General features: G+C 37.5%; 1 protein-coding gene across 8 annotated transcripts in view; it reads left to right on the top strand.

Annotated features, from left to right (window-relative positions):
• OXR1 (oxidation resistance 1) overlaps positions 1-13,316 on the top strand; it is a 297,516-nt gene extending 284,200 nt beyond the window's left edge. For all 8 annotated transcript variants that reach the window (XM_042785937.1, XM_033000142.2, XM_033000138.2 and 5 more), the window contains 4 exons: positions 46-198; positions 9,758-9,853; positions 10,434-10,507; positions 11,298-13,316. In XM_042785937.1, coding sequence (XP_042641871.1) covers positions 46-198; positions 9,758-9,853; positions 10,434-10,507; positions 11,298-11,433 — 459 coding nt within the window. In that variant the 3' untranslated portion in view covers positions 11,434-13,316. The remainder of the gene's footprint in view (positions 1-45; positions 199-9,757; positions 9,854-10,433; positions 10,508-11,297) is intronic.
• The last annotated feature ends 1,408 nt before the right edge of the window (positions 13,317-14,724 follow it).

Genomic DNA, 14,724 nt, shown 5'->3' with positions numbered 1-14,724 from the left:
TTTCAATAGTATTAAATAAGAGGATGGTTGTTATCTTGTTAACAGCTCACGAAGTCTCTTCCACCACGGACCATTGGATATCCATGGACTCTTGTCTACAGTACTGCAAAGCATGGCATGAGCTTGAAGACTTTGTATCGAACTATGCTGGGATTAGACACACCTGTGCTGTTGGTTATCAAGGACAGTGATGGACAGGTAGGAAAAGGTTTGTGTGGAGGTAGGGGACCCATCAAGAAAACTGTCTGAAGAGTACAAAAGGAACATCTGACACTTCAGTCCATCATGGGAGATAAAATTGTGTGTGCCAACCTTGGTAGTTACGTAGAGACTTTTAAAAACATGTTTCACTGTCAAGCAGTCCTCTGACATATTATGTACCTAGGAAATACCTTAATGATACAAATTCAGTGTCACAATGTGTGAATCTCATAATACCCAATTAGTGAATTTACTTCTAACATTTTTTTTTTAATGCACTTAAATCACGAGAAATATAGTCTCCAAAACTTTCTGATTCTGGAAGATCTTGTTGAGTTGGAATGTTGTTGCTAGCTGCAGCCAATACTTGGTACATTCTGTGGCTGCAGCCAACATCTGTGGGATTTCTACTGCATAATGAATTTTTGTTCTTTGAGTCTCTGTAGTTGTGCTCTGTTCTCCTTTGACCGGGGTATAATTTCAGAAAGTGGATCACATCTCACCATTAGAATAGCAAACATCCTCTCTTGAGTGTACTAATAACAGGTGAATATTAGAGCATGAGACTGATAATTTCTGAAACTTCTGTAGTCTCTCATGGAAGGAAGTTACTGCTGTCATGAAGAATTGAGAGCCACTGCAAAATCTGTAGCATTTACTTCACTTATCTGTCCCACTTTAGTAACCACTGTTTTTATTTTCAGGAAGTATGCGCTCATATCATTCAGGGGGTCTGAAAAATTTAAATGAAGGGTATGTTTTCTAATTCAAGTCACACTTTGTTTTTTTTCCTTCTGTTTCCTGTCGCAAGGATCCCCTAAAAAGCCCTTATAAATCTCTGCTAGTATAGCACTCCTTCCCAGAAGTCCTTTAAAAGGGAGCTTTTCTTCATTTACTTTTGAATCTTGAAGATAAAAACTATTCAGTGGACTTGCGATGTCTCAATGGACCCATCAGCCTCTTCAAATGTACTTAAGTAACTTCCTTCCTCTGATTCCCTTACTAGCTTCTCAAGATTGATTTGTAAGACACCTACTTCCTAGTACCTGATTATCTGGCCCAGAAACAAAATGTCCCTTTTCTGATAGGGCTGTCTTGCTACCAGCATGTAGTATTGTTCTGCTGCTAAAAGTATTCAGATGACCTTCCACATATGAATATCTCAACTTACATGTTCAAAAAGTGTCATGGTTGCCCAACCAAAATAGGGAATTCATAGGCATGTCATAGGGGTTTTTTTTTGTGAATAAACAATGGCAGACTTCAACTTATAGGATGATGCCCAGGAACATATATAAAAGGGTTTCTTGGGCTTTTGGGTCAAGTAACCGCTGAACTGACCTTTCACAGTGTATGCCAGAATCTTCCTAGATTCCACACAAGAGTGAGTGAAATCCACATGTCTTCAGCAAGGAACATATGCTGCAGAAGGAAAGGTTCAAACAGGTTTTACATGCTCTGTCCTTCACCAGTGTAGTGAGTGGTGTTTTCAGTGGTTCTGTCTCAAGCTATTAATGAGAAATGTTTTTGCATTTGAGAGCTGAAAATTAATTTTGCACTATCTTTGCATTCAAAACCTATGGAAATTCAGTGTAGAGTCTTTCACCTCTTGATGCAAGGATCTGCAATCATGAAAAATAAGACAGTGGTAACTTACTATACCCTTTGATGGTAATTAATCAGGGTCATCCATTTTTTAAAGAAGCTATTGATTTTTTGAAAGAGGTTAATTTAATATCTTGTAGCTTTCTGGCAGATAGTCCTACAAAACTGCTCTCCATGACTGAAAAAGAATCTGAGTACTTTTTTATAGGAGAGTGTATCCAGAAATATGTATCCAAAAATAGTTCACTAGCAATATGCGAAGATAAATACTATTTATGCCCATCCAGAATGTGTTTTGAGAGACAGGTGTTTTCATATTTTATGCTTCAAGATCACTGCCTGTTTTCTAAGCTGTCTAGTTCAGGGAAGATTGCAAATGAGATTCAGCCTTTTTGGAGAATGACAGAATTATGTCCAGATAGTTTCTTGCTATTTGCTGAGCACATCTCCTCAGTCCTTCCTGACATTCCTTTTTCTGCCCACTCTGTAGCTTCTATATTTATGAAAGATACTAGGTTTGTCTTATCTGCAGTTGAGGTACTTGCCCTTCAGACTAGATTTAATTTATTTCCTGGGCTATTTCCTCTGAGACCCTGTTCTTTGTTGTCCATGTTTATGAAGACAGCCTTTATCTGATGTTGACAGTAAGTTGAGTAAGGAGCCAAGTGTACCTTGTAACTTTTCATTATATGGTTCTTTAAAGACTACTAAACCTCACCCTGGTTTTTGTTTGGGTTTTTTTTTTGTTTGGTTTGGTTTGGTTTTTGTGTTTTTTTCCAAAATCTTCTCCAATCTTGATTTATTTTTAAAATCAATTAGTAATTTTACTTAAAAGGCTGTAAAAAAGAAAACAAACCAGCAAAACCACTCAGCTTTCACAAACTAAAGCTTTATTTGTGTAAAAGCTGAACACTGTCTAGTTGGAATCTGAATCCACCCAAATTACCTGCTGGAGTCAATTCTAGGACATCCTCTAATAACAGGGACCAAGAAATCTATAGATACCTACATTACAATTGTTACAGACTGTATTTACTGGTATGTGCTTCTGTCAGTAAATACACCAAGCCCTGGTGTCTACTTGTGACAGCCATTTAAAAATAATTTAACACCTAATTCCTGAACATGAGTCACTAAAGTGGTGGTCTAGGAGTGGAATTCATGCAGTTAACCACCCCAAGGAGTATCTAGTTTTATAATAAGTCATTCTTCTTATTGTATTATATACACTGCAAAAGTGTGAGACATGGAGCCTAGAATTGGGAATTTTAGGTACTCACCCTAACAACTAGCTGCAACAATCTGATCTCACGCAGAAAATCCTACAGTCATCCCTTCTCAGACTAAAATAACTGTTAGGAAGCAAACTGTTCTTTTGCTGTAAAGTCTGATTCTTTTAATGTTGCTATAAGGAACAATGTGATCTTTCAAGACCTGGATTTGTTGATGGAAGTGTAGAGAACATGTATATAGAGAGGTTGTGGAATCCTAATTTCTGGAGATACTCAAAGCTTAACTGGACAAGACTGAGTCAACCCAATATAGCTTCAGAATTAGTCCTCCTTTGAGTAGGGAACTGTATGAGAGACCATCTGAGGTTCTGTTTAACATAAGTTATTCTATAACTAGAAATAAAATAATAAAATAGCTCTTGATGTCTACAGGCAGTTCAGAAGGGACAGGTGAGGAAGGAGGTGTGGAGGGTTTGCCCATCAAGAACTGGATAGATTGTGAAAAGCTGTCTCTGAAGAACAGCCATGAACAGGTTGAAAGCTTAAGGGTAAGAATCAGACTGAGGCAACAAAGTGAACCTTGTGGTTGATGCTTGTTACAGGCTGCCTGTTAACAAAGCCTTCTTACTTCAGCTACAGGGGACAGTGGGTTTGCAGGCTCCCATCCTGCTGGGGGACTTCAACCACACCAACGTCTGCTGGAAAGGTAGCACAGTGGTTGTAGGCAATCCAGGAGGCTCCTGGAGTGCATTGAGGATAACTTCTTAAGCCAGGTAATAGACAGCCCTACCAGAGGGGATGTGATACTGGACCTAATGGTCACTAACCCAAGTGAGCTAATCAGTGGTACCAAGATTGAGGGCAACCTGGGCTGCAGTGATCATGCACTGGTAGAGTTTAGTCCTGAGGGATATGGGTCAGGTGAAGGGTAAAGTTGGGACCCTGAATTTTGAGAAAGCAAACTTTCAGCTTTTCAAGGAGTTAGTCACATAAGACCTCCCGAGAAACTGCCCTCAGAGACAAGGGAGCAGAAGGGATCTGTCAGATCTTTAAGGATGCTTTCTGTTAGAGCTCTCCAGGTGTAATAAAGCAAGAGACAGACATGGGTGAGTCAAGACCTGCTGGTTAAACTAAAGGGCAAGAAGGAAACACACAGGCAATGGAAGCAGGGACAGGTATCCTGGGAAAAGTACAGGGACACTGGCTGGTCGTGTAGGGATGGGGTCAGGAAGGCCAAGGCACAGCTGAAACTGAACTTGGGAAGGGATGCAAAGAATAAGAAGGGCTTCTACAGGTATATCATCCAGAAAATGGAGGTCAAAGAAAGCATAGCCTCCTGATGAGTACCTGGCAAACTGGTAACAACAGATAAGGAGAAGGCCGAGATACTCAATAACTTTTTTGCCTCGGTCTTCACTGGCAACCTCTATTCCCACACCTTTCAAGTGGATGGACCACAAGATGGGGACTGGGGAATCAAAGTCCCTCCCACTGTAAGGGAAGATCAGGTTCTTGACTGCCTGAAGAACCTGAATATACGTAAGTCTGCAGGACCTGGAGAGATTCATCCTAGAGTCCTGAGGAAATTGGCTGCTGTAGTTGCCAAGCCGCTCTCCATGATATTTGAGAAGTCATGGCAGTCAGGTGTAGTCCCTGGTGACTGTAAAAAGGGAAGCATTGCACACATTTTTAAAAAGGGTAGAAAGGAGAACTCTGGGGACAGCCAACCTGTCAGCCTCACCTCTGTGCCTGGGAAGATCATGGAACAGATCCTCCTAGAAGTTCTATGCTGAGGCACATAGAGGACAGGGAGGTGATCTGAGAGAGCCAGCATGGCTTCGCCAAGGATCTTGTGTGACCAAACTGGTGGCCTTCTATGATGGAGTGACCAAATCAGTGGACAATCAGAAAGAGCCACTGTTGCCATCTGTCTGGACTTCTGTAAAGGCCTTTGATGTTGTTCCCCCCACATCCTTCTCTATAAATTGGAGAGCTATGGATGTGATGAATGGACTGTTCAGTGGATGAGGAATTGGTTAAATAGTCACATCCAGAGGGTAGTGGTCAATGGCTCAATGTCCAGATGGAGATTGCTGACAAGTGGTGTCTCTCAGGGGTCCATACTGGGACCAGTACTGTTTATCATCTTAATCAGTGACACAGACAGTAGGATCAAGTGCCCCTTCAGCAAGTTTGCAAGTGACACCAAGCTGAGTGTTGCAGTTGACACACCTGAGGGACAGGATGTCATCCAGAGGGACCTGGACAGTTTTGAGAAGTGGGCCTATGTGAACCTCACAAGGGTCAACAAGGTTAAGGGCAGAGTCCTGCACCTGGGTTGGGGCAACCTCTGGTATTAATACAGGCTGGGGGATGAAGAGATTGAGAGCAGCCCTGCGGAGAAGGACTTGGGGGTACTGATGAATGAAAAGTTGGATATGAGCCGTCAGTGTGTGCTCACAGCCCAGAAGGCCAACTCTATCCTAGGCCACATTAAAAGTAGGTTAAAGGAGGTGATTCCCCACCTCTATTCCACTCTGAGACCCCCATCTGGAGTACTACATCTAGCTCTGGGATCCTCAGCACAGGAAAGACATGGACCTGTTGGATCAGGTCCAGATGAGGGCCACAAAAACGATCCAAGGACTGGAACACCTCTCCTAATAAAAAAGTCTGAGAGAGTTGGGGTCGTTCAGCCGAGAGAAGAGAAGGCTCCAAGGAGACCTTATTGTAGACTTTCAGTATTAGAGGACTTATAAGAAAAATGGGGACAAACTTTTGGTAAGGCTGGTTGCAATAGGACAAGGGGTAATGGCTTTAAACTAAAAGAGGGTAGATTCACACTAAATATAAGGAAGAATTTTTTTACAGTGGGGATGGTTACACACTGGAACAGGTTGCGCAGAGATGCCCCATCCCTGGAAGCATTCAATGTCAGGTTGGATGGGGCTCTGAGGAACCTCATCTAGTGGGAGATGTCCCTGTTCATTGCAGGGGGGTTGGTCTAGATGACCTTTAAAAAGGTCACTTGCAACCCAAACCATTCTATGGAAAACATTAATGCAGTTATTTAAACATGGAGTTTTCTTTATTTCAGCAGCCTATTTTGGTTTGTTCATGAAACAAACTTTCTTAATTTGAATTCAGTATGGATTTTTACCATAAAAGGTGCTCTAAGTTCAGTTATCTTCATACAGTAAGCACAGTCAAAGGTCACAAAATGTTTGGCAGAGAAAAGTTAACACCTAAGTTTTTGAAGTCTAGCCAACTGGCCCAGACACTTTAAATCATGAAAAGGAAAAAATGTCTCACCTATTCTGCTTTTTAGAGAATACATGTGCAAAGGTAACAAAAAAAGGAAGAAAAAATAACAAAAAAAAATTGTGTACTGGTTTCTGCAGAGCTGCAGCAATAGACTACAACAATTATATGTTCTTTATGACTCTTTCATCATTAATTTTTAACCTTCTCAGTTATAGCTAGTGTAACCAGTAGTAAAGAGCAGATAAAAATGAAATAGTGTTTTGAAGTTCAATTGGATAGCTGAAGAAAATATGCATTAGATCAGGGTGGGAGATTATTATTTTTGTGACACTGAAATAACCAAATAAAGCCCTAAAAGTGTGTTACGTTGCTAAACAACTCAATTGATAGAAACTTGAGGATTCAGGTAATCAAATACCTAGTATCTAGTGCTTTGATATTTGGTCAGTTTTCTTTGAAGGACAATGAACCAATAATTCTTACAGGTGTGATGGAAGATCTGATTTTATAATTAAGTCATTAAAAGCCTTTAACCAAAACTAAGTAAAACATGCATAGAAGAATCCCTCTCCCAGCCTTTACGCATTGAGACTTTCCAGCAGTACCCAAAGTACCAGCTTGGTATGATTGACTACTACCAATCTAAAATGACATTATCTAGTCTGAATCACTGTGAAATCTTTTCACTTGAAACTGAACCAAGCTTATTTTTAGAAAAAGGATTTTAGAATTAGTATTCTTTCTAACAGGACAACTATTGCTTCTCTTAAACCTGAAATGAAACAGCAGTTTTAACTGCCTTGTCTGTAATGTAAATGTTGAACTCTTCACAAATTGTGGGGGAAGAGAACACTTTACATGTCTTTGTAGCACTAGATTAAATGCGTGTGATTATGTTTAAGCCAGCTGATTTTCCACAAATGTTCAATAACAATGTTCAGATCTACTTCATTCCTAATTTATCCTCTTTTTTCTCCCCCTTGTATTGTTCTTCTAATAAGCACTTCCTCACCTATCATGCCAGAATTGAGATGGAATTCTCTGATATTTTCCTCTTTTTTAAATAATAAATAAAAAGAAATATATTGTTGCTTCTGTTTGACTATATGATCATTTCATGTTCTGCACATGATTTACTACAAATCCTGATCAACTCTCACTTGGACTTTCATTGACCTATAAGGCCATTTACCTAGTAATGGGCTAAAAAAAGAAAGTAAGTCTTAACACTGGGGGCTTGTTTCAAGCCTACCTTTAAAAAAACAGCCAACCAAACAAAAAACTACAAATGCACACACTGAAAAGGAAAAAAAAAATAATGAGTGGAGGGCTAAGCCTGTTCTTGTAATTTAGACTGTGGGATAACAAAGAAATGTCTTGCCAGTGTTTGATCCTATATGTTGAATGAAATAAATGTGCAAAAAAAGGTTTGGGCTACTTTTCCTGTGAGCTTGCATTAAAGAGGTACAGGAACTTGCATATCAGTTCATGGAACTTCAAAGTTTTAGACTGAATTTGCTGTTTAACAATGCGTCTGAAAGCGATACAGGTCTTTGAAAAATGATCACCTTTATCTGACTGTGATACTTTTCTTTCATCGCCTTGTCAAGTCAAAAATTCCTCCAGAGAATCAGATTTTAGAGTGTAAATATTGGTCATGTGTATGCTCAGATGTAACTCTCTTCACTTAAGTAAAGGAGCAGTTCTACACATGAATAAAGTGTCTTATCAGTGTAGTGATATTTTCTTCTTAAATACATAAATAAAGTAATAATAATATAAGAAAGCTTCTGTAGGTATTATGACTTAAAGTAGCACGGTATGTAATTCCTACCTCTCTTCTGCTCTGTAACAATGGGTTTTCAACAGTGACTTCTAAAATGTGCAGGGCTACCTGCATCAATTTAATTTTGTTTGCTGTAGTGCATACTTTTCCAAAATTATTAAAAGTATTACAAGAGATGAGTGCTTGAATTTAACAAAAATATTTCAAAACATCTGCTATTGTCATGATTGATCTGTTAGACTTAAGACACAGTCTGTGCATTATCAGGATGTTTGAAGAAAATTTTCCTTGATATTCTTTAGAAAACTAGCAATTTTTTTTCTTTTCTTATAATCCATCAATGGAAGATTGTGTATTGAGAGCAGGAGGGTGTTTTGTTTCATAATGAGCACATCTTTTCTTTCCATGACTCTTCTTTCAGTCTTGCTATCTTCTATTTCAGTTAGAAGTTTCTGAACAAGAAACTTTCTGGACCATATAAAATTCCTGAGAAATAACGAATTTTCTAACAGTGGCTGTTCTGAACTGGTAACTCATAATTGAGTTGGGATAGTCTTTATTAGGTGCTTGATAGTTGTATATAATCCTTGAGTTCCTGATCTGAAGTTCATGCTCAGTTTTGTGTTTGTTAACAGCTATTATAGATCTAAACATGGAAAGGAACTCTTGGAAAACCTACCTATAGCGAAGGTGTTTCGTAGGATGGGCCGAAGAAAATAGTTTCTGCTTTATATCCTGAATGTAATCCAAGTCAGGACACTGGATTCAATGTCTCGTTCTCATCAATCCCATGCTTCTCAAACTCACTGTTTAATATGAACAAAACCACAGAAACTTCATTCTTTGGTGGTTTTTTTTTTTTCTTTCTCATATAGACAAATGAGAGAGCAGCAGTGAAGTGCTTTGGTACCTGCATCTAGAGTGCTCTTGCAGATGTTGAAACCAGACTCCTACTAGCAACAGAAATACTGATTTTTGAGAGGGATATACTTCATGGGGTATATTTGATTTTACATAGTTATCCTGGGTTTTTTTCCAGTTATTCTAGTTCCTAAGAAATAAATACTATTTGAAAAATCCAATAATCAGTCCTTAAACCTTTTTAACTACTGTTGTAATGTTCTTATTCCTGAATACTATATGTACTTTTACTACCCAGCAAAAGCTTAGTTGAAATCTTTCTGTTGTCAGACAGGGTAGCCAGTGCTTACTTGTTATTTGGAGTGGAATGAATAAATTACACAAAAAATAACTCCTCAATTACACCTAGGAACTGTCTGAAAATAGCCTAACTGAAGTGGAAGAAGAGCTACATGTGAATGAGCAGAACCTTTTGATCTAAAATTTTAAAAATATGTACATTGTTTCTGAGGATTTCCCAAGTTTAGTTTTTATCCCATTGATTTTAGTTTTTTTCCACAGTGTTCACTTTTTATTGAGAAAGAGTTCTCTTACTTTTTTTTTCTTTTTTAAATTCTTCCAGGGAGCACCATACCATATCTCAACCAATGCACTTGGAGCTGTGATACCATGTCAGGCTCATCTGGTAGTGAATTTCAAATCTGGCAACATTTACAACCTGATTTGTGTATAAGTCACTATCATTAGAGATTCTCAGATGCTGTGTAGTTTTTCTTAAGTATTTTCCCTTGCATATTTTTGCTTACAGGTTTTTGGTGCGCTAGCATCTGAACCATTTAAAGTGAGTGATGGCTTTTATGGCACTGGGGAGACCTTTATGTTCACTTTTTCTCCAGATTTCGAGGTAAGTAGTAATAACTTCATATGCTTTTGCTCCTACCCTTGCCCAGCATTATCTTGAAATACTGAATAAATCTAACAGTAAATAATCTGAAAAATTCTAGGAGTTGGCCCAAAATAATATCAGCATACTTCTGTGGTTCTTCCACAGAATCCATAAATGCAAAGTAAATTGGTAGAGTGTGCATAGTGAAAAAAGTATTCAACCTGACTATTCCACTGTACTGAGGATTTTCCTACTATTCTAAATTCTCCCAGGTGTCTGAAAATACACAAACTACATCCTTTTAAAGGGCATATCATCTAATCTAAACATATTTTACTGGGTTTTTTTCATTTGTAGAAGTATTAGTGCTCAAAGAGCACCTCTTTTGAAATGACATTATTTTAAATACTATAAAACATAAGAGAATTTTTGTCTGCATGTATCTGTTCCCTGAATTTTCTGTGTGAACTTGGTAACTTCCTTAAATTGCCCTCTAGCCACCCATAGTCTGTCTTTACTGATGTTTGGTTTCCTTTCTGCCCAAACAGAAAGTTCAGATATTTTAACTTACTAATCAGTTTGGGGTTTTTTTAATTAGGTTTTCAAATGGACAGGTGACAACATGTTCTTCATTAAAGGAGACATGGACTCCCTTGCTTTTGGTGGAGGAGGGTAAGTTGTTACTTCTTTTTGTCTTTAGAGTCTGTTAAAAGTGTGTATGTCTGCACACCTTTGAAAAGAAAATTTGGAATTGACTTCAGTTTGATAGCTCAGCTTTCAACAGTTACCAGCCAAGAAAGATTTAGTATGTCAGATGTTTACTTTCCTATGTTGAGGAAATTTAAATGGGAGGTTTGTCTTCAGCATAGTATGATATCAGATTTCAGCCCTTCAAGGTTATGATGCCTTGCATGTTCTACTTGAGCATGTGTGTCTCAGTATATTCGGAATGGACACAAGATACTATGATTCTGAAGATAATGTAAATGTGAAAATTATGTGTAATTAGAAGAGGCTTGAAATGAAACTCTACCATCCCAAGACATGCCAGTGTTTTCAGAAATTATATGTTGTCTTACCCCTTTTTTCCCCCATGCAAGTGTATACACTTCTGGGATGTTTCCTTTATTCGTTATCAGCATTCTCCTCACATATAAGAATACTGTTATGCCTTTTTCTTAACACAAATGGAAAGGGCTGCAAACGGAGGAATTCCAGTTAGCTTTTTATTTCAGAATATCTGAAGGAGAGATATTCCCAAATTAATAATAGATAGTAAAAAAAACAAAACAAAACAAAACAAAACTTTGCAGCTTCAAATTTATCAACAGCTATGAGGTACTTGTGTTGAAAAAGAATACTATAATTCCTTCTTGTTCCTGAATTCTGAATGAAAAATACATTAATAAGTTTAATGCTTGCTCCCTCAGTCTTTTTCTTTAATACATTGTCTGTCTTACAGAGGGGAGTTTGCTCTTTGGCTCGATGGTGATCTCTACCATGGAAGAAGTCATTCATGTAAAACATTTGGGAATCATACACTTTCTAAGCGAGAAGACTTCATTATTCAAGACATAGAAATATGGGCTTTTGAATGAGTGTTTAACTATTTCTACAGGGTATTGTCCCAAACCTGACATGAATCAGTGCAGCTCAAAAATCCCTAGGAGCAATATAATGCACCATTTTACCTTTCTGATTTTTTTGGTAAGTTTTCAGCATGGCCATCTAGTTATTTTTAAATAGCAGACTTTTTTTTTTTTCATGCTCTCACATCTGTAATATACTGTCCTACTTTTTCTAAGCTATAGACACTTTTACAAAATATAGACCATGTGGACTAAAAATTAATGTTAGTTACTTTGAGACTTGCAGCCTAGAAAATTTTCTTACTACAGTTGCCTCCCAGGTTTCCCACACACACCTTTCTGCAATCCTGCTAGGGGGCTGCTTCATTGGATATAGGTTATTTTTGTATTCAAATTTTGTCTATGAATGAAGTTGCCCTCTGTGAACCTCTATAAGAAGAAAGCTGTGTGTGGGTATTTGGCAGCAGTACTGCAGAGATTGGTCCGGACCAATGATGAGTTAATTCATATGGTGCCACAAAGAGATGAGAAGCCTAGCATTCCTTCTTAACACATACCAGTACACGTATGGTGAAGTTAGAAGATATCCAAAGTCAACAGTGCCACTTGTCTTGTTTATTGTTCATGTTTAGAAAAAAGTCAGTTAATACATGTTCTAGCTGCATGCTGATTGTACTGAAGAGTGTTTTGCACATGCTGTTAATGATCTGCAGGTTTGGGACAAATACTGACGAAATTGAGCTGTGTGGCAAGGAGTTATAAAAATAGCAAGGGAATGTAAGAATATGGTAGTTCCACAAAATCAAAAGGCTAAAGCAAGCAAAACTCGGTGAACAATTTGTAGCTATAGTAGGGCATTAAAAGTACAGAAACAGATGCATCTTTCTTCAACATAGTGTCAGATATATACTGTTATACTGTTGTAGCCGTGTAGCACATCAACTCCAAGAATATAGCTTATTCCTGTCCAAAGAAAAACAGTTGTGATGTTTTTGAGTGGGTCTATGTTGTAAATTTACAGTTAGCACCAGCTCTGATTAAAATGAGATAATGTACTATAGGTAGACAATATCGTAATTCAGTAGACTTGTGGAATATGCAAACTTACTGTCATGTGACCTCAAAAAAAAAAAAAATGACAGGCTAGAATACAGTTCCAGTAGCTCTTGTCCACTTTTGTAGGAAAATTGATAAGCCATTGTGGCAATAACAGCTCAACAAAACTGTTTGTTTCAAAGCTTTTATTCTATGTTCTGCAAAAAACAAAACAACAAAAAAACAAAACAAAAAAAAATTGCTGTTAAGTGTGACAGTGACTGACTTTGTGCTGAAATTTCAGCTATTTCAGATGAACATTGTATATTATCTTGTAAATTAATGTTTAAAGTAGTTTTGTTATTATAGAAAAGTGTTGATTGACGGGTTGCTTATAGCACTTTAAATTATTCTAGAAATGGAATAAAAGCCAAATGGGTTGGCGTAAGTAGATGTAGTTGTATATTATTTCAAAACATTTACATCTCTGGAAAGTTTTAAAAACTTATTTGAAAACAGCTTACTGCTATGGTAATAAGAAAGGGCAGATGTTTCATCTATAATATGCTAATGCTCAATGTGAATAGAAATACAGGGCTTTGTTTCCTGTCTCTATGTATAGCTCTCTATCCTTATTAGCACTTAGTACAATGTGTAGACTAAATGTTTACAAAATAAGGAACTGTAAATAAATTGAAATGGCTTTTCTCCCCTTTGGTCTTCCACAGCAGTATTATTGTCTTTGTGGAGTTAAGACTGATTATTACAACAGCAAAAAAAAATCCTGTAATGGATTTTAAGTACTATAAGGTCACAGTGATGTATAGCAAATAAATCTAAATATATGTAAAAATAAACTTGAGTTGGAGTTTATTTAGAAGTTGGAGTTTACTTAGAAGCACATATGCAGATTATTGCTGCTCATTTAATAACTTTACTGAATAGGTAGGATGCATTTACTCATCCCTTTGGAGATTTTTGTTTTTTTGAAAGCCCAGTGGAAAGCGGTGAAAGTGAGATAGGCTGTCTTCACCCATTTTCAAGAAGGGGTGCAAGGGGGGAGGAAGGCATCTAAGATTATCCTTGCTGACAAAACCCATTAATTCTAGTGCTCAGTCTCTATCATAAGATCATATTGCAAATAAAACCTGTTTTAGATTTTAAATACCACTGTGAAGAATGTTATAAAGAATTATACTTTGAAGAATTACATAAAAGCACAGAAAATATTCAGTAGCTGAATGTCTCTGAATATTGGGCCAGTCTTGAAAAGGCACATGGGGGGAAAAAAGGTGGAAATCAAGAACAGTATAGTAAGCAGTACAGTAACAATCACGTTTGTATAAATGCCAAATTAGTTAAGGAACAGAAAGACAATCAAGTTGAAGTATAAATGACTGTGGTAACACTTAGTGATGTGACTAGCTATGTAAAGGATCTATTAATGTATGTCTTTTAATGAAAAAACATGAATTCTGTTAACCAAAGGTGTAGTTAACTTGTGAATGACACATGTAAAAGACTGTATAGGTGAGATCAAAGGCACTGTCTTGATGTACCTCCTGCCTTTAATTCAACATGAATTTTCTGCAGTATAATTCTTTCCCATCTTTCCTGGCAAGGTTTGCTTCTATGATTGTAAAGAGTTGGTTTGACATATGCTGAAGGCGTTATGAGCTGCATTTTGAAAGAGTTCAGGGCCAGAAGACTGGGTCTCAGTGTACAGTACTCAGATGTATTCATTGACTAAATTGATGCTTTGCTCAGATATCTGGGATTCTTACCACATCATATTTCAGCTTGAAATCCTATCTATATTAATTATTGCTTTTGTATAATCTGCAAAAGGACATGATTTCTCACATATGGCTTGTGTTTTAATCTTCCTGCTCACCTATAGATACTACATTAGTTGGGTTTTTTTGGATGAGAGTTAGCACGTCTGCATAAAATCCAATATTCGAAGAGGATAAAATCACTTACTACTTTCTCAATTTTAAAATTAAAAAAAAAAAATCATTTTGATTTGGATACTTCTCAGTATTCCTCACTCAGGACTTGAATCTTAAGTCTCAATTTTCTGTTCTTCTTTTGTAAATGAACACATGTTGTCAGGGTGTTTTACTATTGCCACAGCAGTTGGGAGCTTAAGGGAGCAAACCTTTATTCTTTCTCCCCCTTTTGAGTACCTGCTACTGCAATATGAAGTAGAACTATATGTGGTGCTGGAGCAGAGAGAGTCAGTCCAGCTGAGTGAGTGGTGTA

The sequence above is a fragment of the Tyto alba genome, unplaced genomic scaffold (genome assembly GCF_018691265.1).
Source record: "Tyto alba isolate M040663 unplaced genomic scaffold, T.alba_DEE_v4.0 Super-Scaffold_9, whole genome shotgun sequence".
Taxonomy (NCBI): Eukaryota; Metazoa; Chordata; class Aves; order Strigiformes; family Tytonidae; genus Tyto; species Tyto alba.
Note: the sequence above shows the minus strand (reverse complement) of the source record. Positions and strands in the feature narration are given on the sequence as shown.